General features: G+C 32.2%; 2 protein-coding genes across 2 annotated transcripts; both read right to left on the reverse strand.

The window, feature by feature from the left end:
• Positions 1-237: 237 nt before the first annotated feature.
• Positions 238-14,660, reverse strand: LOC149477009 (cathepsin O-like). The gene is made up of 7 exons (XM_089711473.1): positions 14,373-14,660; positions 11,933-12,231; positions 8,650-8,782; positions 5,898-6,091; positions 5,431-5,550; positions 3,917-4,227; positions 238-1,303 (listed from the first exon to the last, which is right to left on the reverse strand). Exons 1-6 carry the CDS (start codon positions 14,565-14,567, stop codon positions 4,038-4,040), a joined length of 1,131 nt encoding a protein of 376 aa, XP_089567599.1. The 5' UTR covers positions 14,568-14,660; the 3' UTR covers positions 238-1,303; positions 3,917-4,037.
• Positions 14,661-15,099: 439 nt separating this feature from the next.
• LOC149477010 (ecto-NOX disulfide-thiol exchanger 2-like) lies at positions 15,100-23,463 on the reverse strand. Its single transcript, XM_089711573.1, has 9 exons — positions 23,015-23,463; positions 22,618-22,824; positions 21,701-22,191; positions 20,908-21,051; positions 20,199-20,382; positions 17,813-17,919; positions 16,361-16,465; positions 15,932-16,066; positions 15,100-15,636 (listed from the first exon to the last, which is right to left on the reverse strand). The coding sequence occupies exons 1-9, from the start codon at positions 23,301-23,303 to the stop codon at positions 15,271-15,273; spliced, it is 2,028 nt and encodes a 675-aa protein (XP_089567699.1). The 5' UTR covers positions 23,304-23,463; the 3' UTR covers positions 15,100-15,270.
• Positions 23,464-24,750: the final 1,287 nt, after the last annotated feature.

A 24,750-nucleotide genomic window follows, 5' to 3' on the forward strand; every position in this document is an offset into this window, starting at 1 on the left:
AATTAGTCTTTTAGTTTCTTATTTTAAAGCTTAGCAATAAATGATAGATATTTACTGTATTCTTACAATAGTAATAACTTAAATAATAGGAATGTCATGTGGAAACTTAAACAGAATATTAAATAGATATTTTTATTAAATATCAACTACAAACATTGAATAATAGACACAATAATATACATATTATAAATTAACAAAAAATCCTTTTATTTTTTTATGTCGATAAAAATTGTTCCAAAAGTTCAGAAAGGACGGATCGCATTATTACTGAATTTTAATATACATACAATTTAGTTCAATATAACGAACAAAAAATATAATTTAATGTATGAAAATGGTTATTATAAAATATAATATGTGTAATAATTAATGATAAATACGTAAATGAAACAATAATATACTTAATACAATAAAAAACGTTATAACTAAATTATTATTCTTAACAATACTAACTATTAATTATTATTTAATAATAAACAATTACTTAGAGACCTGTACTTAGAAACATCATGACATAACGTAACAAAAAAATATTCTAAATGCTATATGTATTGCAGTTTATTGCTATCTCTGTCTTTTTCAACCAATAGACAAAGTGTGAAAGAGAAGGCACTATAAAATCACCAATTTCATAAATACCTTCATTTTTTAAATATTTAAAACTTTCACCAATAAATATTCTTCAATAATAAATAACATTAATTTTAAGAGTATTTAACTAATGTCCCTTCAATAGTTGGAAAAATAGTTATTCGAGGTATATTATTAAATACAGTATTTTTAGGGTAACATTTTTTAAGCCTTGTGATAAACTTATCTTATGTGTATAATTTTAAGGTACAAAATGGCAAGAGTAAGAACCTACACTATAAATATGTATAGGTATTAATATCGAATACGCAAGGCACTATTAAGTTTTCATTTGACAATAATAGATAGATTTTCTCTACCAATTAATATCTGATACAACAAAAAATAGAGATATTTAACCAAAATTTCAAAAAAAAGTAATACAAAAAATTTTTTTTACAACAATTACGCTTAGTACCTGTTTACCCGACTGAGTTACACTTTAACATTTTTTTTTTAATTGTTAAAGAACTTGACGGGTTGTTACCTCCGATAGAATCGTAATAATTGTTGCGAAAAAAGGCAGGCAGGTAATAGAATAAAAATCAATGTTAATATTACCAACATAACAAAAAAAACAACTTTAGAGAGCTATTTTAATGAAATAGTCATGAAACATAGTTGGGTTTTTCAAAAACACTCTTTCCCAACAATTAATATTGAAAATGTAACACTATAGTAGAGCCATTTTAATAGGCAACATTTGACAGTTCAACAAAATTCAACAACGTAACCTAGTAACGACAACATAGAATAACATGATATTTCTTTCTGTTAGATCTGCACATTTGCTTAACTTTTTTCAATAACGATTACATATTTATAATAATAATGACCGAAACAAGTAATTTTAAGATTTCATTTTACTGATGAACCATTCTAAACATAATAAACAATTTCTGAATTGAAGAACTGACGTCGCTACAATTTTGTGTCAATAAACCTTTTTTATTTTTAAATACCAGAGATGTTACTCTAAAAATCGAGATCTGACGTCTAGAATCGAATGCATTGATTACTTGTGAACAAAAATCATCATCAATACATATAATAAAATTCTAGAAAAGTGGTGTCTGTACAATGAAAATATGTAAAAAAAAATTAGCAGGGGTTATTACTAAATCGATCCCAAACCCAAAACTGTCGTTAAAAAAATTTTTGTCTGTTTGTCTGTTTGTCGGTTTGTCTGTTTGTCTGTATGTTTGAACACGCTAATCTCAGAAACGGCTTATCCGATTTAAATGCGGTTTTCACTAATATATTGTGGTAAGCTTCATTTAACATTTAGTGTTTATTTCATGTCAATCGGTTTATAAATAAAAAAGTTATGACCATTTAAGTAATCACAGCGAACATTTGCTAAGGCATTCTATACATGAATTACTTTATTACGTAAATTATACGCTAAAGTTATTCCTTGACATGTCCAGATGATCATATCGAAAGTTCCCAAGCGTGGGGGGGGTGGTTATGCTGAGGGGGTAGTAGGGGGGGTCAAAGGAACTTTATTTAGATTTTTGCTCATAAGTCTAAAACCTGCACGAATAGCATTATGGTTACTTCTAGGTAAATTTTCTATATAAAAGGTCTTTGAAATTATGTCGTAGGTATTATATTTTTAACCCCCGACGCAAAAAGAGGGGTGTTATGTCCGCTATGTGTGTATTGCGTGTCTGTCTGTGCCACCGTAGCTCGCTAACGGGTAATACGAATTAGATGCGTTTTTTTGTTACATTAGTTGTTTATTATATTATTTAGGGGTAAGTGGGAATGAAAAAAACGAATGTTAGTTGTTAATGTAGGTTGTAGGTTATACCCAAGTGATATATCAAATGAAAATAGACGACATGTCAGAAACAATTAGTCAAATTTTATCAAAATCGGTTCATCCATTTATTTGATATAGGGGTAAAAGTGGGAATAAATAAATGAATTTTATCAAATATACTCAAGTGACGTATCTAATAAAAGACATGACGTGTAAAGTACAATAAGACATATTTTATCAAAATTGGTTTATCCATTTATTGGATAAAAGTGGCAATAAAAGTTGTCAAATATACCTAAGTGGCATATCAAATGAAAGGGCATGACCTGACGTGAGAAGTATAATGAGGCATAGGTATTTAATCAAAATCGGTTCATCCATTTATTATATAGTAGAGGGGTAAAAGTGGGAATGAAAAAAACGAATGTTGTCTGTTATACCCAAGTGATATATCAAATGAAAAAAGACGACCTGTCAGTAACAACAAGTCAAATTATATCAAAATCGGTTCATCAATTTATTTGATATAGGGGTTAAAGTGGGAATAAATAAATAAATTTTATCAAATATACTCAAGTGACGTATCTAATGAAAGACATGACGTGTAAAGTACAATAAGACATAATATTTTATCAAAATTGGTTCATCCATTTATTGGATATAGGTATAAAAGTGGGAATAAAAGTTGTCAAATAATATACCCAAGTGGCATATCAAATGAAAGGGCATGACCTGACGTGAGAAGTATGATGAGGCAAATTCAATCAAAATCGGTTCATCCATTTATTGATTTATAGCGGTAAAAGTGGGAATGAATAATCGAATGTGGTCAAATAATATAATCAAGCGGCATATCAAATGACGTGTGAATTACAATTAGTCATGTTTTATCAAAATTGGTTAATCTGTTTATTACATATAGGGCACCTTGGGGTGATAGTGGGGATACTGTATAATCCAAATGGAGTACCAAACGAAAGGATATGACATGTACATAATATATAGGTATGATTAGACATGGTTTAGAATTTAGATCAAAATCGGTTCTGCCATTTACTAGGGGTGAAAGGGAAAAGTTGAAAGTCTGTGAAAGTAGAAGGAATATGGGAGCGGGAGAATAACCACATCCTGGAAATTTTGAACTCTTCTGTACCTAAGTTTTATAGCTCAGTTTAGTAATAAATTTTACTAACAGTTCTTTTGTGTTATTATTTATTTTATTTCTTAACTTTATAATAATGTGTAAGTACTTATAATTTAGTTGTATATGATAGTACGTGTTTCAAGACGTGTTTACTCAATAATTGTGTGTTAAGTAGTAGTAGTAACTAACTACTATGCAGTCACTATTCCACGCGGACGAAGTCGCGGGCACAGCTAGTAAATTAATAAATTCGATTTACAAATGTTTCAAATCCGTATCGATTAATTCACTTTAATCGATGTTTTTAAGCAGGTTACCTCTCTTCGAAGATAAAATTGATAGACGTCAAATGTTGCCTATTAAATTGGCTCGACAATAATTCCTCTTTAAGGCCACTTAACACTTTTCATTGACACTTTAATTCCCCAATGTGACAAACACTAACACTTAGACACACTTTTCTCACTAACACTTAGACACTTTCGAACACTAACACTACACTATAACATCAACGCTAGCCACTTCATTGGCCAGACCACACACATTACTACCAATAGCGAGTTGTATATAACCCTCTAGCCCAAAGCCTGTGCCCCACGAATTCTTTGCTATATAGTATGGAACTTCGGCTGTTAAATCGTAGCCTACTAATTCCACCGCGTGGTTCAAGTCTGCTGGTGCTCCACTTGAAAAAATAACAAAAAAAATAAATCATTTGCCTAATCTATACTAATATTATAAAGCTGAGGAGTTTGTTTGTTTGTTTGAACGCGCTAATCTCAGTAACTACTAGTCCGATTTGAAAAATTCTTTCGCTGTTAGATAGCCCATTTATCGAAGAAGGTTATAGGCTATGTATCATCACGCTACGACCAACAGGAGTGGAGCCGCGGGGGTGAAACCGCGCGGAGCAGCTAGTTTATTATGTTTGTAAACACTCTTGTACCCTTTTAAACCCTTGTGAAAAAGATAAATAAATGTATTTATTATTATTTTATTTACTGAACTTTCTAAGTTAAATCTTACATAATATACATATAGGATTTAATAGTGAAAATGAGTTTTTAGTACAAACGAGTGAATTTAGAAATGATGGAACATGAAAACTTAAATTGATCATAATATTATCACACGAAAATATTTTACGTTCGTTATTCGTATAATAAGTTCGATTACAGCATTAAAAAAGTTTAGTTCAATTTAAAAATATTTCTACCTTAACTATATTACTTGTATTATTAAAATCTTATCCATAGCCTGTCCAAAAAAATCTTGATAGCCAAAAGAGCAAACATCATGTTTATGCAAATAAGTGATAATATCTTCAATATCAGTCCATCAAGGTCAAATTTCTAACGGATTTTATATATTTATCCAAGTGTATTCATAATCCAGTTTCATTAGAGAATTTAGTATCATATTGATGGCAGTAAAACAAAAATATTACCTAGTCTAGAAACACTACAGGGTGACTGGTAATTCGACGTGATCCTTCAAAGGGGTTATACTAGAAGTTCAGTTTACCAGGGGTCAAAAATGGATGGTTATTGAGCTATGACCCTTTTATTTTTGAGGTCATGCAAGTTTTGGGCAAGTTTTTTTTTTAACTGATCGCTCATTCTTCGGCTATCAAAAAAATATCAATTGAAAGTTAACAGTGTAGTAGTCTTTCATAATTAATTGTTTTTGGTAAAAAGGCAGAAAATTTTCATATCAAAATCCGTCATAGCTCAATAACCATCCATTTTTGACCCCTGGTTAACTGGACTTAATTTGTTGCAAATGACCTCTAGTATTACCCCTTTGAAGGAGACTCAAATCAATAACAATAACATCTATCTGCTCAAAATAATTAATATTTCTCAAGTTTTAAAGCAGGTAAAATTACCTGCAATGATACTGTATAACTCCGCCAAGGTAGTTCTGCCACGTGAGAGCATTCACAGCGACCGCTACGGGACCGTGGGTTGCTATAGTGCTTAGAATCTTATCTTCTGCACCGACCAAACTGAAATTATTATTATTTATTGTTAAACATCCTTCATATGTAAATAAGATTTAAAGGAGTATAAAAATTTGTTTCCAACCCACCCAAAATACCATAAAAATTTCATAAATATCGGTTAAGCCGTTCGTCTCATAGGACTAAATAGAAAGTGCACTTATGTTTGCAGGTATTACTATAATGTTTGTAATATATTATATTGTTATTAATTAATAACCTAAAGGCTTTAAACACTCGTTCCATCTCGAATCGTTAGCTATTTGGCAGAAGCCGAAAGTCCAAAACCACCCCTTATAACATTACTCAATAATCAATATCCTAAAAATCTATAGAAAAAAAGAACGACTTACTCATCACAAGTAAATTTCTTCACCCTGACTCCGGTCGCGTTAGCGTTCACCGCACAGACGCCGTTCATCAACTTAAGCGGGTATTCCTTATCACTTGCCACTGCTGTATTTGTCATTAATAGCCAATCGAGTAATAAGCATATATCCCCGCCAGCACAGCCACTGTTACCTAAACCAGCGCAGTCTATTACCTCCTGGAATAAAAAAAATCAGGATAAATAATATAATTATAAGGCCCTGCGCAATCTTTTACCTCCTGGAATAAAAAAGCCAGGATAAATAAGTATTTTGAGCAGGAGTAAGACGTCTAAATGTTTTTTCGTTTTGTAAAAATTAATAAACTGAGAAGTGTAAGCAAGTATCACAGCTTTATAGATCTGTAAACAATACTTATTCAACACATACACGAGAAAAATCTACTAAATGTAAGTTTGTCCGCCTACCCTTCTTCAGTACGAGTACATATTACCAGGATTAATAAAATAATTTTGAGCAGAAGTCAAGGCCTAGTCTTGCAAGTAGAATGGACTAAAATTCAAATAAAAAGCAATTAAAATTCTAATTAATGTTTTACAATCTTTCTTCATTTTTTTTTTCTAATCACTAATGTATGCATTTGTATCCTAAAAATCCCCATTATACGAGTCATCTTTAAAGGTAATCGCAATCCATTCTCTTTTTTTTTTAATAAAAATAAAAGATACCAAAGACATAAAACAGAAAATTAGACCCTAATCAATGTTATCAGAGCATATTTTTCTGTAGCAGGATAGTCTCATAAAACCAGTGCACCCATCGAGGCAGCTAATTATAATGTTACAGGGAAACCGCAAAAGTGCGAATTGCATCGAATGACCATAAGCTCGCTAAGCTTCGCGAACCTGAGGCGTGTAATCTGAACGTTCTAGTGTCTGGACATGAGGGAACCCACTGTGAAACCCGCTTTGCATTGTGAATAATATATGCTATTGATTTAACGACGTTTTTATAATTTTTTTTTGTACCTTACTTATCTATGGTATTATTGAGTGAAGAAAATTGCATGAACGTGCGCAGTGCAGTATGGTTATATTTTCTTTTTAAAACAATTGGCACACACACCCATATGATTTCTGCTCATGGCTATGGTCGAATTTTGACTACTGGGCTACCAGACCATTAGTAAAATTAACAAACAGGGGTTTCCATTCCAATCTAATTTTTAGAAACGATAGACATTACTTTCGTATGCAATGGAGATTTGTCAAATATAAGTTTCCTCTCAAATCTTGATATGTGTAGGCAGGAGTGGAACGCAAGACATTAGAATGAGAAGGTCGGATTTCGACTTCTTGCTTACACGATAAGTAAGGCGATTTGTCAAGAGTCAGATTACCCATTGAATTACTGAGCCGTGGAAAATGTTGCAACTAAGAAGTGCTGAATGTAGACTATCTTGTTTATATTTTACTAGAATACTTCAAACGGACCTTAATAACTTAATGAGTATACGGAGCCAAAATGTTGGGCCAAATAATTCAAACTACTTAAGCGACTCTTAGTCCGGGATACATCGCCCATTTTTGCAAGTGATTACTATCAAGCTAATTTTTCGTGAGTAGCTTTATTTTGATGAGATGCCCAATAATTTCATGTACGAAACTCTCGATTGTGGTAGCTTACAGAGGTAACAAGGATAAAATTTTTTGATTTGACGGTTCTCAAATATTTATTACGCAATTTGTAGGACAATATGTCTGTTGAATTATATAAGTATTAAATAAGTGAAAATAAAAAAATCAGCTGGTTAGTAATCATTTATGATGACTTCGTTATCGATACACATTGGAAAGGGGGACTCTTTGATCAAACCATAGATTTTGTAGGACAAATATTTTTTCGAATAATTTAGATAATTACCTTGAGATTGAACAAAAAAAAACATTCAGTTAGTAATTAATATTTGAGAACCATCAAATCAAAATATTTTATCCTTGTTTCCTCTGGTAGCTACCACAATCGAGAGTTTTGTACATGAAATTATTGGGCATCTCATCAAAATAAAGCTACTCACGAAAAATTAGCTTGATAGTAATCACTTGCAAAAATGGGCGATGTATCCCGGACTATCTGCATATTCATCAATGTAAATCGAAATTACAACCAATTTGCTTAATCTATTTTGTATAATAATTGAATTTAGTTCAACTGATAAAGGATCGCAAAACAGTAGACACAACCTGCATGGACGGCCAGTTTTGAGTTCAATGTACTCTTTTTGGATGGGATGTATAAATAAACATGTATTTTATTTTTAACTTTTGCACAGGCTATATCCGGACCCCGTAACCAGGTCAATTCATTTTAGCAACAAGTTTTTAAAGTTATATTGACTCCGTCGTAACGTAAAGATAAAAATAAAATATTCTATGTTAATAATGCATAAGATTGAAAATTAAGAAAGTTTTATTGTTTCTAAGCATTGACGATTGATAAACTACTAGACTGCCATTCACAAAAAGTCGAAGAAAATTTCAGTGCATATCGCGTGTCAATCTTCAGTCTTTTTTTTTTCATTTCTATTGTATCACACACTAGAAAACTCTGCCTAGTATACCTGTAAGCAGAGTTTTTTAGTTTGGACACTTTTAGAACTAAACTGTGAAGTCAATGTTTGAAATTACTCTTATCATCGTTTTTCTATTTTATTCTTGCTTTTTTTATTTTAATTTTGCTTCAAAACAACCGAGCATAAGCTTAATATTGTTCTCACCTGAACACTCAACGGTTGAAACTTCCCCGTAGAGATAGCCGCCATTGCTTCCATAGCCCCGATGGTGCTGAACGCCCAACACGCACCACAGAGCCCTTGGTCCTTTACTGGACCGATTACACCTTTTGCCCGCCTGAGAAAAGAGAATAATAGAATAGAAGTGAAATAACGGTGACATTTCCTTTTTAGGGAGAAAATGGGGTGGATAGTAATGACACTAACATTTTACATCACAATTTACATTTATTTTAAATTACATGAAGTTTTTATTATCTTTGATTTATTGAAATGATTTTATCCAAACAAAATTTAAGATACCTGGATATCAACTGGTATCAGTCTTGTTATAATTAAAAGGAAAAAGGAAGTAGTTATAAATTAAAAGAACATTTTATCGAATTTCGATTTTCGAATTTGTATTTTTTTCATGAAATACACGTTCTCTGTATACTTATAATATAATTATTATATATATATATATATATATATATATATATATATATATATATATATATTATTAATAGTTAATACCAAGGTTAATACTTACAAACCTTCTACGATTAGTTCGAAGTTCGAACTCAGGATCTCATAGTTCTGATAAGGGATAATTTTGCAATAGCAGAACGTAACTATTGTATCGTATTACTATTATAATTATTCATATGTCTATTTGTGTTAAAAATTGAATATATAAATTGTTTATTTGAAATTGTTTGTTAGAGTGAAATACTTTTCTAGTTACTATATCCTCAAAATAAACCAGTCAAACAAGATTATTAAGGCGCTACCCGCCAATTTCGACTATGTTCAACCTCTATAAAGACTGGTACAACATAAAGCATAATACCGAAAAAAACATATAAAATAGGATGGTCTTTGATCTTTAATTGCTCGCGAGGACTTTTTTCCAAAGTTAATAGATTTCTAGAAAAAAAATGTGCCGTGGTCATCGATTTTTCCGCAAATACTCTATAAACTTCGTAACCTGCTGACTTAGAGCTCTGAAAATTTTATGTTTAATAAATTATCAGTTACACAACAGTCCCTGACGAGGATTTTTTGTTTCACTGATTAGTATCTTTTTAAATACAAAATGCGAGGAAAAAAGAAGGTGCAGCGGGAGAGGTTTGAGATCCGTCAAGTATGGTCAAGGTTAGTAGCGCATGTAAAAGCCTTAAGGTACAAATTACCATAAATTAACCGTACTTGGTATGAGCTACAATTATATTTGAAACTACAAAACTCAAGGCAGGATACGGAAATATTTGTTTTGTATCTATCTATTATAGGTATCTATAGAATACATTTGAAGACAATTATTGTTATTCATAGCGGTAAAAATATGCTCATAGTATAATGCAAAAGACTAAACACCTTTGTGTTTCATAACGTATTAAAAGATAAGGATTGAATAAAACTATATATTCATTAAAAACCTGATAACCTTGATCGGGATCAAATTCTTAAGACGCCTTGTTATTTTACGTAAAATATTCTTTATTTTTTCAAATTAACTAATATGATAATTCTGCATTATGCATTATTTCATTCATAAAAAAATACTTTTGCTTTTTCTTGCGATACTTTTTCCTGTTATACATACATAATTTCTATGAATTATTTTATTATACCGGTTATTTTGAAGCTTGTATCAACGTGATTTGACTATCACAATATATAAAATATTGATTAGGCCTGCAATTTAGTATGCAAGGAAATTTTAGGTTGGAATGGGGTAGGTAGTAGGTACCTTATATTTCGACCGCACGTTAGCAAACTAGATATTTAAACCAATATTGGACAGGTGATGTTTATTATTAGAGTGTTATAGATGAGATGGATTAAAGAATATAATATATACCATTTAAATTATAATAATATATGCATTATGGCTAGCCTTAACGATGTTGAAGATAAATCGAAAACGAGTTTTTTTTCTTGGTAGAGTTTTTATTTTTCTATGGCGTGAAAGATCATCATAAGAATCCATCTAAGGATCATCTGAATATCATACAATCTCCCTAAAAATAGGTGATATAAATAAAAAAGGTAATTTTAAGTTACTATAGTTTTTCTATATTATTGTTTTCAATATCATAAGAATTGATTACGTCATAATGTACTGAGCTATAAAGTATAAACCTACTGAGCTATTTCACAATTATTTATACCTAGGTATTTATAAAAATATATAACTAATAGGTAGGTAACTCTTTGTAAATTAAATAAAAAGCGATGCATAATTCCGGATAAAAAATATCGGTTTACATACCTATCATGTATCGTTGGTATAATACGATCATGTGCATTTTAACTCCTTAGCGATTTAAAAATGGCGCCGAGTTCAAAGGTCAACCTTCTACTTAACGCAACAAGGAAATCTGTTGATATTATAATATTATTTATTGTATCTAGCTGATTCACATATTAACCGTATAAATGGGTACCCATTTCGCTCTGGTTCAAATAAAATTTTAGCAAACGTCAGTTATATGTACGCAATATTTATTTTAATTGATGCAGATTTTTATTATTTAATGATAAAACAGTCACATTACATACCTAACAGTAAACAAAAAATTTAAATAACAACATGAATGGCACAGTTAATGACCCTAATTATATAATACTAGGTATGCCGCGCAGTTATACCCAAGGGCAAGTACACTGTACATATTTTAAAAACCGTCACTGCTAAGTATAATCAAAAACCGTTCAGTGGTTTTTGCGTGAAAGAGTAACATATATACAATATATCATGTATCGTTGGTATAATACGATGTACTAACTATTAATATATATATAAATATTTTACAAAATTTCGCGTTAGAATTTTAGTAAGATTATGTAAAGGCGTGTGGATCGAATTGACCTTATTAAAGTGATGTACATTCAGTGTGGTATAAAGATCACTTTCATCATATCAACGTCAATTTATATCACAATATTCAATTGATAAATGGTAGAGCTTGTAAATTCAATGTTTGTAAGTACAATAATGTACTTAATAAAACTTACTTGGTTAATTTCTGGATAAGCTTTATATTGATAGACTTATTATAGACACCAGTTCATCCCACAACTTCTTTTAAGTTTTAATATTCAAAAGAAGACTAAAAAGCCGATACAGTTTATATTTGCCCCTCTCCTATCATTATCCTGCGGTCTCACTAGTATGATACTTTAATAAAATTAGTCAAACACACAGGTATTGCTAGTTGTTTCAGCTTAAAAAATAACAAACATCCGTCCATCCATGCATCAACATACTGAAGTAACTCACCAATCAACTTGAAGTGGCAGCGCTGCTCTTTTATTCCGTATAATAATGTACACATTATCATGAGTTTCATTTGGAGTGCGGCCTTCTTGATTGCCAACCCTGTATCTATTCCTATCATGGTTTTCTGTATCGTCCCAGGTCTTAGCAGACTGTCGTCTATTCGGCTGCTCATCAGATAGATGTATTTCTTTGAACTCCGCTTTGGACATATCTGACAAGTGAGTTAAACCATATTTAGCTCTTTGCTGTTCTGGCCCTCGCGATTTTGAGTTCAGATCGTCTATTTCCTGAACTGAAGCCTGTCAAGATATCATAGATTATAAACACTTGCGTTACATTCTCAGTTCTTTGTTAATTAAATTATTGTGAGTAATCTACTTATGGTCGCTAATTATTTGTAGTGTTTCAAGAAATTCAGTTTTATGTATTATTTAAAATATTTATATTATTATGAGCATAAAATTGTTATATATAAGAAATAGTTTATATTTCTTGCATTTTAAAAATTTCATATATTTTATAATTATTGGGTAATAATTTATTATTATTATGTTATTGACATTATATATTTATTCCTAAATTCTAGTACTATCCTTAAACATTATTAATGAGTATAAAACAAAGTAACTACTTTCACTTATATACTTACTCATTATATTGCTGTTGTGAACAGAAATAACTTTATTTCATTGTAGTGTTAATAGTTTTCCTTCACTTGTAAGAAATAAATTCATCAGCTCTGTGATAAGTATACTAATGTATTTAAGTATTTAAAAGCCGATTACTACTGTATGTGTAAAAAAGCAAACTAATGAGATGTGAAATTGTTTTAAGAAATTTCACCATAAATATGACATAATTATTCCTACTATTAAAAAGGTATTAACTTGTAAAATGACATTACTTACTTATGTACATTTAGATAATCTTTGATACGACAACTTTTTGTCGAGCAAATTGTTGACAATTAACATAGTATTGTAAGGGCGCTTGTGCACTACAAGGAATTTTACTGTCCGGCATTCCGATTTTTTACGGTCCGGTTTGGCATGAAAAATCCGATGAATTGGCTTGTGCACCTGTCCGTCTTTACTCGGATCAGTGCGGTACAGTTCAAGGAAGTTTGGCGGTAGAATGCTATCATATTTTTTTTGCATTTTACAAGAAACGAGTAAAAAATATAGAAGATGAAATATTATATTACTTCGTAAGATATATTATTCTATAAAAAGTAAAGTTCCGTAAGAGATTTAAAATGCGTGTTTCACTTATTTATTTTAATCGGTGACGAGGAGCTAAAGCTATTCCCACTTGAACTTTAACTTACCAACACTTACTTAGATAATTATTATAGGTCAATGTATATAAAAATAAAAATACCGACTTTTCAAATCACATTGCCAGCTAAAAGGAAGTAAAACAAGAGCATGCTTTCAAATTTCAATTGGCATATGCTGTAAAAAGAGTAAAATCAAAGCAAGTGGGCATTCAAAAACAATTATATGTACAGCGACTCGTAGACACAAAAAACCATCCGGAATAGGGAAAAGTGAAATGTCGGACAGTAAAATTACGTATAGTGGACAAGCTAGCATTTAGATTAAGGGCGTTTGTCCACTACAAGGAATTTTACGGTCCGGCATTCCGATTTTTTACGGTCCGGTATGGCACGCCATTAATCTATATACTAGCTTGTGCACTATACGTAATTTTACTGTCCGACATTTTACTTTTCCCTATTCCGGATGGTTTTTTGAGTTTACGAGTCGCTGTAGGTATAATTGTTTTCGAATGCCCACTTGCTTGGATTTTACTGTTTTTACTGCATATGCCAATTGAAAGCAAGCTCTTGTTTTACTTTCTTTTAGTTGGCAATGAGATTTGAGAAGTCGGTATTGTTATTTTATATACATTGACCAAGCATTGACCTATAATTATTATCTAAGTAAGTGTTGGTAAGTTAAAGTTCAAGTGGGAATAGCTTTAGCTCCTCGTCACCGATTAAAATAAATAAGTGAAACACGCATTTTAAATCTCTTACGGAACTTTACTTTTTATTATAACGAAATAATATAATATTTCACCTTCTATATTTTTTACTCGTTTCTTGTAAAATGCAAAAACAATCATTTATGATAGCATTATACCGTCAAACTTCCTTGAACTGTACCGCACTGATCCGAGTAAAGACGGACAGGTGCACAAGCAATTCATCGGTTTTTTCATGCCACACCGGACCGTAAAAAATCGGAATGCCGGACAGTAAAATTCCTTGTAGTGCACAAGCGCCCTAATGGCGTGCCATACCGGACCGTAAAAAATCGGAATGCCGGACAGTAAAATTCCTTGTAGTGCACAAGCGCCCTAATGCTCGAATAAATTGCAATAATTCACTTTTAGTAGAAACTCAACTGAATACTCAATTTGCTAAGAAACTCACCACGAAGTGCTCGAATCTTGTTTCATATTCCGCTGGGTTGTTTTTATAAGTTTTATTGTACTTTTGAACATATTCTTCAAACATTGGCCGTAACTCCTCTTTACTCCTACCTCCGGGATAGGAAAGAGGTATAACAACCAATAATAAGCACGCCAAAGCAAAGGCGAGAACCCAGTTCCACCATTTTTTCATCATAAAAAATTGTTGTAAACTTGCGAGTTTGCAAGTTTATACACACACAAGATACGTTCTGCCGCCAACGCACTCAACTTTCGAATGAGGACAGAGGAAGGCGGCAGGTGCACAGATAATAAGAGGATAATAACAAAGACATATGACAATTGACAAGATTCAATTTACTTTGACAGTTGGCAGAAGTGTAGAAACAGAGTAGTAATATTCTGCGATACCTGTATCTCTCAACTATGTAAACTTCTTATTATAGGATTGAATAGAAATAAGCGTCGAAAGCTGAAAATAGATGAGACATTTCAATAAAAAATGTTTTATAGTCAATAATTGGCATTACATTAAACGCATAAAGGTGGAATGAAATACATATTATAAAATATTAGAAGCAATATTATTTCATTCTATTACATTCCATCCTGTCTTATGCATTCATATTTCGTATTTATTCGTTTCCTAAGATAATTAAACTTTGTACTGAACTTAAAGATGATAGGATAGGATTTTCAATAATAAAACCACACATTTATTACAAATTATTTATTGTATCATAAAGATGTACTAATTTAAACCTTACAATCTAATATACATACAAATTCGCAAAATTTTCACCAACATTTTTGCATGTTATCCTCTAGACAATATTCATTAATCATTATATTGAAACATAACATTCTTGTTTCAAATACTCATTACACTTCTAAAGTACCTAAGATTCACTTTTAATCACGTCGAACGTGACGAAACCCCACCTATGTTCAATAGACGCACCCACTCCTGACGTCTTACACAAAAAGACATCATTGTACTTCTGCAATATATCCAATACTGTCCCCTGAGTGACATTTGGAGTCATAGACCGAACATATGAGACCAGATAATCCAAGGAAGCTCCTAGTGGATGGACCATGAGGAATGCAGTCAAAATGCTGATGAGTTTGGCTTCAGAAGGTGGAACTGCTGGTCCTGTGGTGATCACTTTGTTATCATCAGGTGTGGGAGGTGGTGGCATTGGTTTGATGATCGCTGATGGCTGGACTGGCTCACGTTGTGGTATCGGTAATGGAGGGTAGACCTAAAAATAGTATTTTATAAGAATTATAGAGAAAACCTGACATAAATTCATTACAGTCAGTATTTGGTAAAAAGATATCCCAAGTTCATTTTTCTGAAGTATGTAATTAAGTTAGTAATTTCATTAAAAAAAAAGAGTTCATTTTCAAACGATATTACAACGAAAAATGTTCGATCATAAAAAAATAAACGCAACTTAAACTACAATATAAAAGAATATCAAGTTAATGAAAACGTTAACAAACGATTATTTTTATTTATTATTTAAATATAATGAAAATAACATATAAAATTACCTGTTTATTCTGCAAGGCCTGCTGCGCGATGAAGTGCGCCTTGAATTTCTCAAATTTCCTTTCCGCCTCGTCTTTAGCGAGATAAGCTTCGTTCTTGTAACCCTCCAGCTCGTACGTCAGATTCTCATTCTCTTTCTATAAAAACGAAACATAAAATTAACCAACAAGGCGAAAAAAAATTTTTGTACTTTGGAAAAAAAGTCGAAACAATTTTTTTTTTACGTTTTAATCTCCCATTGATAGGAAAATTAAAATGTTATTCTTTGTATATGAATGCATGATAAGCATGTTGCAAAAGTTAAACAAGGAATTAATAACCACGACCTATGTATATAACGACAGACTTAAAAATTTAGTAAATCTTTTTTTGTATTGAAAAAATACCGCAACTTAAACATCTAAATAAGATTAGACATTAAAATTCCTCACCTTCAATTCCTCAAACTTTTCAGCGGAAACCATGTTCCTGCCAACTCTTTCGAAGTCATCCTCTTCAAATGTTGAATTAAACTCTTCTCTTATGTTTTCTAGTTCCTAAAAAAGGTATCGAGTCAGTTTTGCATTTTGGTTCATAAAAATGTTTCGTTTTTTTTCTTTTAGCGAATACTTAGTTAATCGTTTTTTTTAACAAATAAAACTTAATTAAATTTCTCATTCGATCCAGGTCATAGAACAAAGATACAACCAATTACCAAATTAATGCATGAAAATATTTAAATGATTTAATGTTATCGAAAAATTTACCCGAAGATACATAATATTAAAGTACGTTATTAAAGAAACTGTAATCCGTCCCATTTCATACTCACAATTTAACAAAAATATATAGAAAATATTGTTGTGAAAGTAAGACCAGCCATTTTACATCAAACATTGTAAAATTATTCTTTGGAAAAAAAACATAATACCAGTAATGACCGAAAGACATTTAAATTGTGAAGATTCTCATCTGTTTCATTGCATGTAATACGATGAAACTTAAATTCAATAAAACAGCATTGTAATTTGAGAACAAGGATATATTGTGTATCATCCATAAATATAGAAGTAATGGAATACTCTACAATACTGGGAAAATATTATATTTTTATTATTAGCGAATTAAAAATGTGTTTATTTTACAATATTTGATGAAAGTGTTTGTTGTAGATCGTCGAGTTCTCGTCGTCGTAGATAAGATGACCTCTGTGGAAACAGCAGCCACTGAAGATATCTCGAAGCAGCAGCAAACAGCAAAAAGACGCTCGTAGCCACCAAACATTAAACACTTCGTCTAGTCTGACTTTCATAAAATGTCTTAATATGTTAAAATTTACTGTAGATAATAATTTACCGGACAGATTACAGCCTTAATACTCACTGATAAAGTCGAAATTTCTTTGAAATCTTTCTCTGTTTACTGCTCGTCGTCTAATTTACTTACAAGACCAGCCTGCACGTCTGATCTAAAAGGAAACGATACTTCCAAACTATCCCTGGTCTTCTGCCGCTTAGCATCGATTTCCCAATTGTCAAGAAACATTTCTTGCAAGGTTAAACAATTAAATGATCACCATCACATTCCGTTAATATTACTTTTAGGCGCTATACACCATCTTCCCTATTTCCTGATAATTGAGCAATCGATCCTATACCTTCTTCCTTGCTTTATCCAACCTCCAACCTCACTTTACACATAAAAACGTCGACCACGTGAAGAGCTCTTTCCACTCAGCATTTTCCATCTCCATCTCTACCCTAAAGAAAAAACGAAAGTTCTGGACCACCATCATAGATCTTGACCTTCTTGCTTGTGAATCAGCCATTCTTACTCGTCCTTCCTAAAAACTTTACTTACCTCGTTATATAAAAGTCAATACTGTGACATTATTTCATAAATACCTCTGTCATTTTGAGCCACATCTCGATGTTCCTACGCTGTTGCTTCGTGAAGTGATCGGAGACGCGTTGGTGTTTTGCCGCTGAGAGAATTTTCGCAACCTGCTCGACTGGTGTTAAAACTGTTTGTTAGCAACTATACAACTACTATTTAAAAAATACTAGCTTCGCTATATTGTATAACTGTTGTAACGTGGAACAAACAAGTGTGTAACTTTGCCCAAGTTTGAAGTTCTTTCCGGTTAAACATATTTTCTAAAACTAGATTTCCGCCCGCGGCTACGCCCGCGTTTTCAAAGGAAAACCCGCATAGCTCCCGTTCCCGTGGGATTTCCGGGATAAAACCTATCCTATGTGTTAATCCAAGTTACCCTCTATATGTGTGCTAAATTTCATTGTAATCGGTTCAGTAGAATTTGCGTGAAAGAGTAACAAACATCCATACATCCATACATCAATGTAGGCCCTAATTTTAAAGTTGTTTATCAAATGTTAAAGCATCCCAATATAACATATTTATCTACCACCTTTACAGGAGTTATCGCAGCCGCTCGAAGGAAATGTCTACCTTTTTGAAATTATATTGATGTGATGGCTTAAAATTAATAAAGATTGTGTTACTTTCATTCTTCTTTCTTCTTTTTTGCATCGCTGAAGGTCTTATTACATATTGTAACCAGGAAAATTGAATAATTTTTTTTTGTATGCAATAAGTATTGTTCATATACATCCCTTTATCAAATAAAACAGCACAGTAATGGAACTACACAATTTTACATTTATAATTTCTGTGTTTCTTCTTTTGTTTAGTTTTCTTTGATCATTAATAAGATACTGTATGCTTGTAAGCTGGAAGCGCTGCGGCCGCCATCTCAGGATCCCTTAGATTCTTTGAATAACATTATACTTACCTTAATTTATATTATAATTTCTTACTGTGGAGTGTGGAGCCTATTGTGAGTGTTAATATTTAATAATAATGAATAGATTACTATTTTATAATATTTAAATATCACCCACAATGTTATTTCAATTTTATCATGAAAAATATAATTGATATACTTAGTTCAATATGGTCCAACGTTCGATGACAAAAGTAGGAGAATCATAATCATAAATCACAATAACAAAAGTTTAAATGAACTTTTAGAAATCTTAATCAATTGAAAAACAACAATACAATGCAAAATTCAGAATTTTTTAAATAATAATCGCTTAATGAACAAATTACTTATAAGTCTATGATTCTTCCACTGGTTTTGTTACTTACTAGTTCCGACTATTTAGTATTTTAATATTATTACAGTAACTTACTTTATTTCAGATTTCCCCTCAATCTTATTGGCTCTTGGCCACGATCTCGCCTGATGGTAAGCTGAGATGTGGCCTAAGATGGAGCGCGCTTCCCTAGAATGTACCTGTTCACTCTCCTCTTGAAGACCTCGAAAATACCTTTAATATACTTACATTTGACGTTTACGAAACGTAGTCCTATATGTTTACGTTGTAAATGAAGTAAATCCCTTTTTAATGTGCCATTCCTTTACAGGTCAGTGGAGAATCAACATTTTGAAACCAGCAGTGTTGTTCATCTTTCAGTTTCAGCATTTGTTCGACGAAGGTTCACATTTACAGTCAGTTTCACCAATGACCCTGATAGCCTATTTTCTTACATATAAGTTTTTCCAGAAGTTGCAAAACTGGCCATAAATGTCTTAATTCATAGTTATTACTTACGATACTTAGTATGGTACACCTGGTATGCTTGCCAGTTGCGTTGATGTTTACTATCTTCAAATTGAACATAAAGTCGACGCCACACGCAGCACAAAGAAACTAAAAAAATCTTGTTGTTCAGGTTCTTCCTCCTTTTTATTCCAGACTTACCTTAATTATTTCAGATTTGAAGATCATAATCTGCATCATCTTTTATTGATGTCAGCTGTATTTTATAGTAAATTCTTTCAATGACCTAAATGCCGTTGTAAAATCTCTTCTTCAGCAACACCCGAATGATTGACATATGATGACATATCACCTAGATATTCCTAAAAAAGTATACAATTCTCAATACTCACCAATACAATTCCCCACCAATGCATCTTAATGCTTGCTTTTACTGAACATCTTAATCTCCTATCACAGGATTATTTCCTCCTCCACACATCTTGTATACAATTAATTAATACTTTAGTAAGTAAGAAAACAACATAGAACATTGAACTATCGCTATTTAAACTCACTATAGGCTACACTCTACAGTATTACTACCAACTGGAATCTCCATTCTGCTTTCTCCTATCTCCAACTGCAGTTCAAATCCGCCATTTTGTTTTTTCAACTTTTTTATATCAGCGCCATCTAGTATCGGAATTATAAAACTACTCACATTGATGGATGATATGGAGGAATTTCTCTTTTAGAGTTGTTTTCATGTTTTGTAGCTCGTCGTCCAGTTGCATTTTTTCATTGAACAATCTTCTTATTTGATTGTTACTGGTTTGTATCAGGGAATAGAACGAGTTGGCGTTCTTCTTGTTGCATTCGCCGCGTTCCAACCATGTTGCAAGAGTCTAAAAAAATAAGGTAAAGTTTAGTGCTCGAGATATAAGAAATAAAACAAGATTATTATTAAAAAAACAAAATACCCGACTGCACACTAAATAAAGGGAAATTTAGAAAAAATATTATTATGTCTTTATCCCGTGGGACTTTTAGGATAAAATGTATCCTATGACACTCCCGTAATCAAGACAAATCTAACGATACCTCATACATCAAAACCCATCAAGCCGTTTAGGCTACAGGTGGTCACAAAGGAAAAGACATACATACATACTTACATACACTCGAAAAACATTACCCTCCTTCTTTGGCAGTCGGGTAAAAATTGAATGACCAATTAAAGCAATTTTTTTAAAGTAAAATAAAGCATACAAATAAAGTAATAATAATTTAATAATACAGTTGCTGATGGACCAGCGCATATCGGTTATAGAAATAAAAGTATTATATGTAGTTAATAATTTTAACTTTCTTCCCTTCCCCACTATAAATAAATTATTTTTAGGCTTATAACAACGTTTTAAAATACTCACAGGAGCAGCCTTAGCGAAGTCTTCCTCGCTCTTTATTTTCTCAGTAATCTCGTTAAATGTGGTTGGTGTGAACGGCTCCACCTTTGGCGGGGTCTGTTCGCGGTGACGCTGCCTTCTCTCGTACTCGTTCTGATCGTCGCGGTTCTACAAATATTTGATTAAGTATGTATTTATTTAACACTATAATACATAGTTTTAAAAGAAAATAACAATTTTCATACAGCTTTATACATATAATGGGGCGGCCTTATCATTTCAGAGTGATTTCGACCAGTGAGGGACCAGAAATAACCCCTGTGGAGTTTTATAATAATTATAATCTTGATTGGTGATTTAATTTGAGAAATAATAAAATTAGTTTCTTGCCAGTTATGTTGTAACAATTTTATAAATATAGAAATGATCGATCAAAATTTATACAATTGTTGTGAAACTTACAATGTAAATGAAATTAGATATGACGGCAAAATTTAAATAAAATTTAATAATTTGAAATGAATTTTTGTATGGAGTTTACAAAATATAATAGAAATCAATCAATCAATTACAGTGACACATTGCACTTTACTCTTTACTGAATCCATAATAATATTATAAATGCGAAAGTAACTCTGTCTGTCTGTTACTCAATCACGCCTAAACTACTGAACCAATTTGCATGAAATTTGGTATGGAGATATTTTGATACCCAAGAAAGGACATAGGCTACCTTTTATTGCGAAATATGTACCACGGTCGAAGCCGGGGCGGACCTCTAGTAATAAATATGAACAAATATACTTCTCAAACTTACCAAAGCATAATCAACAAACATAGTAGTAGCTTCATTCTCTCCCTGCTCATGGGTTTTCATTCGATAACCAGACAGGAAGAACGACTGTTCCACACTCTCTGGCCTCTCAAACCGCACATAGAACACCCCACGCCTCGGCGTCTTAACATCCTCAATATTACCAAAACGTTGGAATATCTCGCTGATTGCATCAGATTTGACGCCATTCTGGAGACCACCCACGAAGATAGTGCGACAGCCTTTCGGCTTCTCCCGTCTTTGCGGAGTAGTTACACCAGGAATCGGCGGGAGTAGAACCGCGTTATTAATGTATATCGGCTGGTTGGGCATCGGCATCATGCTCTGTTGACTCATCATCATCATGTTGGGATCCATCATGTTCTGCATCATGCCTCCCATCATGTTCATTTGGGGCATCATGCCGGGCATTCCACCGTCCATCGGCTGTTGTACCATCATGTTGTTCATCATTTGCGGGTATTGCATCATACCTGCGAATTCTTTCTATAAGTATTTTTTTCTTGTTTGATTTGTTTACACTTAAAAATTATATATACTGTGCATATTTTGCTTCAAAATCTACTGAATTCATAAAACAAAATTATCAAGAATATTATATTAGCAACACTATCTATAACTTTAGTTAATTTTCAATAAGTTATCTATAAAAAAATTGCTTTATCTATTAAGGGTAAAAACTAAGTATGAAATTTGTTAAATAAATAAATAAAGCCTTGATTAACAATCTTAAATGTTACATTTCTTCATAAAAACTACTTAAGTATGTTTAAACATGTAAGTTTATGAAAGCAACATAATTAAAATATTATTATGAAATTTGTAACATTAATAAAATTATAACACATCAATATATATAATAAAGTTAAAAAAACGCAGTATTCACAATAAACATTTACCTGGCATCATCATATTATTATTCCCCATTGCCATTTGCTGCGAAGCGTTCATCTGAGTGTCAGTCTCTTTACTGCTATCCCACTTTGAACGTCGATCACGGTCCCGCCTGCCTCTATCGCTCCTATCTCTATCGCTACGATCATTCCTGTCTCGTCTGTCATTTCTGTCATACCTGTCCCTAGATCGTGAACGGCCTCTTCTGTCTTCTGTGTAAAATAAAACGTGTTTTATGCGATTGTAGTATTAGAATGATGAAAACAGACAATGGTAACTGTTCATATAGTGTCATTTTTTCCTGTAAAAACTTATTGGAATTAACTGTAAACATAACTGTATAATTTTGGTGCTTTTGTTATTTTAAGTTAATAACATATATTAACTTGTATATAAACTTACTTGTCGGGTGATCTCTATCACGTCTTGACCTCTCGCCTTGTCGCGAATGGCTTTGTGTGCTCGTAACATCATTTTTCTGTTGACCAATTTCTGTAACTTCATTTAGGTTTTCTATTTCCATATCTGGCTGTACTGGGCCTATTAACGGCATCGGTGGCGGGTTCATAGGAGGGACGTTCATTTCAGGCATCATTTGCATCATAGGCTGGACCATGTTGCCCATATTATTCATAGGCCCAGGCGGATAACCCATAGCTTGCATTGCAAATTGATCGTTACCCCAGTTCATTGTGAAACTAAAAATAGCTTTAAGGAATCTGTTTTGATATAATCGATCAAAAGTATTTAAAGTTTTTTTACGTCGGTGTTAATAAAATAAAATAAATAGGTACGCCACAAGCCACAAGTCACAACTATTAAAATTTCACCAAGTGACAACTGACAAGTGTCTCAAGTCACAACCACAGAGCAAGTAATATAGGCTAAATTTAGGTCACAACAAGTTACAATACAAATTACAATTTAGCAACAGAGAATGGGGAACCAATATTACAGAGTAAGTAATAATGGTAATATACTTGGTGCATATTAATTTTAAAATTAAAAAAATGCATGAAAATAATCATGCATATTCCATTTCATTGAGTTACTATGTACTTCGTACTAGAGAGGACATCGCTACTACACTATATTATGTAACACGTGCTTAGATCATTAAGTAATGGATGGAGTACGCTGGCAAATGTTCTAACTAAACTTTCTGCTGATTTTGGTGCGGGGAGGGTAACTCACACTATTGAAACACAATCACACATTCACAAAAATAATTTGTGTCACGAAAGTCGTAAAAATTTACGACCTTTTAAGCGACGAGTTTTTAAATTCAACTCTATCCCTAAGTTCATAAAGATTAAATTTGAATTTCATTCCAAGTTGTCTCGTGGGGAGTGTGGTTCAATATCGCGTTCTAAATTCAACTTTATAACTTATATCATAAAGATTAAATTTGTATTTCTTTAAAAGATAGTTTCGTAAGGAATGCGGTTCATTATCGCGTTTTAAATTCAACTTTATCTCTTAGTAGATAAAGATTAAATTTGTATATTTTCTTTCCATGATAGTCTCGTCTCTTTCTCTCTCGAAACATGACTCGATTATTTGTCTTGATCATATCGTTAAACGATACATCGACGATTATTAGAAATTGCATTTAATTAGAAATGTACGTTGAAAAATAAAAAAATATACACAAATTAAAGGTTATTCCATCTTTTTTAATATTCGACATGTTTGAATTGCTTCTGCAAGACTTGACAGTGCAAAACGGCATTTTTAGCGGAGCACTCGCAGACGTCCTTTCGATGTTTTACGAATACGCAGAGTGTTTGTAATCGATTACGCAAGTAGTTTTTATGAAAGCATAAGATTTTTCGATTCGAATAATCTTATACCTCGGCAAAAGGGGAAACGCCTGCGAGTGTTATCCATTACTTAATGATCTAAGAACACGTGTTTCTAAAATAATACATAAATAATCATAAATGTATTTTAAAACTCTTTTTTTTTTACAGAAGCTTCATTAATTAATAAAGTAATAAAATAGAAAATAAAAGCAGTAATAAGTTTATTAAAAAAAAGACGGGTTGCACTCCGGGAGTGCCGGCAGAAGTGAAAACTTGATTATTAATGTTGGGCATATTTGATATCCATCCGTCTTACGCTTTTTCGATCAGGTC

This window comes from Colias philodice, chromosome 26 (genome assembly GCF_061535455.1).
Source record: "Colias philodice isolate Cphi_HAF_F1 chromosome 26, ilColPhil1 Martin Lab GWU primary, whole genome shotgun sequence".
In the NCBI taxonomy this organism is placed as follows: domain Eukaryota; kingdom Metazoa; phylum Arthropoda; class Insecta; order Lepidoptera; family Pieridae; genus Colias; species Colias philodice.